The 1606-nt window shown below is 55.3% G+C and overlaps 1 protein-coding gene across 2 annotated transcripts in view; it reads left to right on the top strand.

The window, feature by feature from the left end:
- bms1 (BMS1 ribosome biogenesis factor) overlaps positions 1 to 1336 on the top strand; it is an 11066-nt gene extending 9730 nt beyond the window's left edge. For both annotated transcript variants that reach the window (XM_036531865.1, XM_036531874.1), the window contains exons 21-23: positions 47 to 222; positions 556 to 717; positions 959 to 1336. In XM_036531865.1, coding sequence (XP_036387758.1) covers positions 47 to 222; positions 556 to 717; positions 959 to 1186 — 566 coding nt within the window. In that variant the 3' untranslated portion in view covers positions 1187 to 1336. The remainder of the gene's footprint in view (positions 1 to 46; positions 223 to 555; positions 718 to 958) is intronic.
- The last annotated feature ends 270 nt before the right edge of the window (positions 1337 to 1606 follow it).

The raw sequence follows: 1606 nt of genomic DNA on the forward strand, positions 1-1606 counted from the left end.
TTTCCTCTTTCTCAGACATCGTGTTCCCTCTCTCTCTTTCTCTCAGATATCGTGTTCCTTCGGTCCTGGTACCCGGTGTCGGTGCCACAGTTCTATAACCCGGTGACATCACTGCTACAGCCTGTGGGGCAGAAGGACAGCTGGATGGGCATGAGGACACTGGGACAGCTTAAACAAGACCTGGGTGTGCGCAACCAGCCCAACAAAGACTCTCTGTACAAGGTAGGGCCTCGCTCCAGAGCGCAGAGAAACAGAAATGCTGCTGTGACCTGCATACCTGCTCCATCACAGCCATGCAGCTCTGACACTGTCCTGTTCACTCACAGGAACTGTGATTCTGTGCTGCTCTGTCTGTGACTCTGTTCCATTGTGACTGCGACTCTGCTGTTGTATCAGTGACTATGCTGTTGTATCAGTGACTCTGTTGTGTCAGTGACTCCGCTGTTGTGTCAGTGACTCTGCTGTTGTGTCACTGACTCCGCTGTTGTGTCAGTGACTCCGCTGTTGTGTCAGTGACTTTGCTCTGTGTCAGTGACTTTGCTCTGTGACTCACAGCCGGTGGTGAGAGCAAAGCGCCACTTCAACCCGCTGCACATCCCGAGGCAGCTGCAGAAGGCCCTGCCCTTCAAGAGCAAACCCAAACAGGACCAGCCCAAGGGCCGCACCCCTCGGGACCTGCAGCGCCCGGCCGTCATCCGAGAGCCGCACGAAAGGAAGGTAGGAGCGGCGCGAGCCTCGTCCATCCCACACCATCAAACGCGCCTCATCCACTCACAGACGGGAATCCCTGTCATTCACACACTAACTGTGTTACACCGGCATGGGGGGTGGGTGTGTTTTAATAAAAATCCTAAATTCAGCGGTACTGAGCACTGCCGAGCAATGGGGGCCTGGTTCCTTTGGCCCTGTGCGCTGCGGGACGCCTCCCTGAGCCGCTGTGTCTCCGTTTCTCCACCAGGTGGCAGCGTTGCTGACGGCGCTCAGCACGGTCCATCACCACAAGCGCAAGAAGGCGCGGTCGCAGCAGCACGCCCAGCACAAGGTCTTCCTGCAGCAGAAGGAGCACGAGGAGGAGCAGCGCAGCAGGAGGCAGAAGGAGGCGCGCAAGAAGATGTACCGCATGCTGGGCCAGAAGGAGAAGAAGAGGCAGAGGTCCAGCCTGAAGGGGGCGCCACAGGATGACTGAGCCCACCTCTGGCCTGCCCTCTGGTGGTCATCACTGAGCATAACGGTCTGCTGAAAATCTGCTGAACTGAAGCAAGAGGAGAGTCAGGAAGATTTTCTGCTAACCTCAGCATGAGAATCAAGGGCTGTGTGTGCAGGAGTGTGTGCTTGTGTGCACACATGTCTGTGTGTGCATGTGTGTGTGCGTGTGCATGTACGTATGTGTGTGTGCGCGTGTATGTGTCTCTTTTTTAGACAAACATTCATTTCTACATTGGTGATTTTCTGTAATAAATGTTTGTTTTTGAGGGAGTCAGCCTGTGTGCCTGTCAGGTGTTGTTGGGGGTTGGGGGTGGGGGGGTGAAGTTTCGTCTTGTGAGTAGCAGCACACGCATGCTTGGGTCAAAGGTCAGTTCCATGGAAATGTGTTCTGGTCTCCTGG

The sequence above is a fragment of the Megalops cyprinoides genome, chromosome 1 (genome assembly GCF_013368585.1).
Source record: "Megalops cyprinoides isolate fMegCyp1 chromosome 1, fMegCyp1.pri, whole genome shotgun sequence".
NCBI classification, from domain to species: Eukaryota; Metazoa; Chordata; class Actinopteri; order Elopiformes; family Megalopidae; genus Megalops; species Megalops cyprinoides.